Genomic DNA, 1,385 nt, shown 5'->3' with positions numbered 1-1,385 from the left:
GAAATCTTAAATAGGGATAATATTTTCTTTAGTTTTAACCAAGAAGCTTTAAACCATAAATGCAGAAAGTATTTACGTGTGTTTTGCTACTAAAACAAATATTTCGTGTCGGTTAATCAGATAAAAATGTTAATTATCTCGCAGTTTTAAGTTTATCGTGACGACTTTTCGCAATATGTGATACTAAAAATTCGAATATGAAACATAATTCACAGTTTACAACAAATAAACTACACAATTAAAACAAAATGGGCCAAAAATTAAATTTATGGTGCAGTCGGTAGGATACAAATTTTGTATTTTCAATTTTTTTACCTTAAAGAGAAAAAATCAGGAAAAAGGAACAAAAAATGTACTTTCGTTTTACGAACCATAAATATTTATTTTACTGCCTTGGCTGTTAAACTAACAATCTTGCCAACTCACAAATTTAATTCAGTTTTTTCGTAAAATTTGCCCAATTAAACACTATCACGACCTAAAAATACCGCTTATCACACATTAAGCCGATAAGAGCGCCCGGAAAAAACAATCCGCGACTCAATTAAAACCAAACTTCCTCTTAAAAATAACTGAAAAGGGTTTTTTTCAGCAAGCGGCTAGTTCCCGGGCAAATGCACAAACTCCTCCCCTCCTTATCGAAGGTCAATAATGTCGGGGATTCACATTAGCACCTGCACTCTAAATCACAAAAAATTACAAAATAAAACAATTTTTTGTAATTTTGACAATAATAATAATTATGGTAATAGTGGAATTAGCCTCTAAGGGTTATTTTGGTGTCATGTCTGCCTCGTGTTAGGTTAAGCCGCTTTTGGCGGGCTTTACCCAACCGAACCGCGTCAAATGCTACATGTTTAAGGCCCTCCCTTGCGTGTCGTGCTTTAAAATTTCGGTTTTATTTAAGGTTTTTCTAGTTTTGCTAACCTGTGACACTCAGTAGCGACATCATGCGGTGACTTGGCGTGGAGTATCCTTAGTTCAGACACTCAATAGGAGGGTTGGCAGCCCCCTAGGGCCGACAGCTCGATGGACTACGCGACGGATCATTTCGACACCGGTCGAAGCACAGCACATCACATGCCAATCGTCTGCGAGTAACTGGCGACGCCGCCATCATGAAGACGTCGAGGTGCGCAACGACGCCGAGTGACGTCACAAAATGGCACCACCCCGACGGCAGCGCGACCGCAGCAGCGACGCACCTGCGCCGAGGAGGCGGTCATCAATCATAACGAGATTTTTCGATTATCAACAATTTTCAGACTTCAAAAACTAAAATAGGAAAAAATTAAAACGAAAAATCAATAAAAACAATTAGAAATTTGGAAGAAATAGTTTAATTTTTGTAATTGAGACCAATTAATTGACTAAAATTAGTATTT

General features: G+C 37.8%; 1 protein-coding gene across 8 annotated transcripts in view; it reads right to left on the bottom strand.

Annotated features, from left to right (window-relative positions):
* Positions 1-1,091, bottom strand: part of LOC123010310 (protein unc-13 homolog B) — a 90,796-nt gene extending 89,705 nt beyond the window's left edge. For all 8 annotated transcript variants that reach the window (XM_044407096.1, XM_044407102.1, XM_044407103.1 and 5 more), the window contains exon 1: positions 928-1,091. In XM_044407096.1, coding sequence (XP_044263031.1) covers positions 928-952 — 25 coding nt within the window. In that variant the 5' untranslated portion in view covers positions 953-1,091. The remainder of the gene's footprint in view (positions 1-927) is intronic.
* Positions 1,092-1,385: the final 294 nt, after the last annotated feature.

Source organism: Tribolium madens, unplaced genomic scaffold (assembly GCF_015345945.1).
Source record: "Tribolium madens isolate multiple individuals breed KSU strain unplaced genomic scaffold, Tmad_KSU_1.1 Scaffold_7;HRSCAF=85;Tcas5.2_LG10, whole genome shotgun sequence".
Taxonomy (NCBI): Eukaryota; Metazoa; Arthropoda; class Insecta; order Coleoptera; family Tenebrionidae; genus Tribolium; species Tribolium madens.
This window is presented reverse-complemented; position numbering and strand designations above follow the sequence as displayed.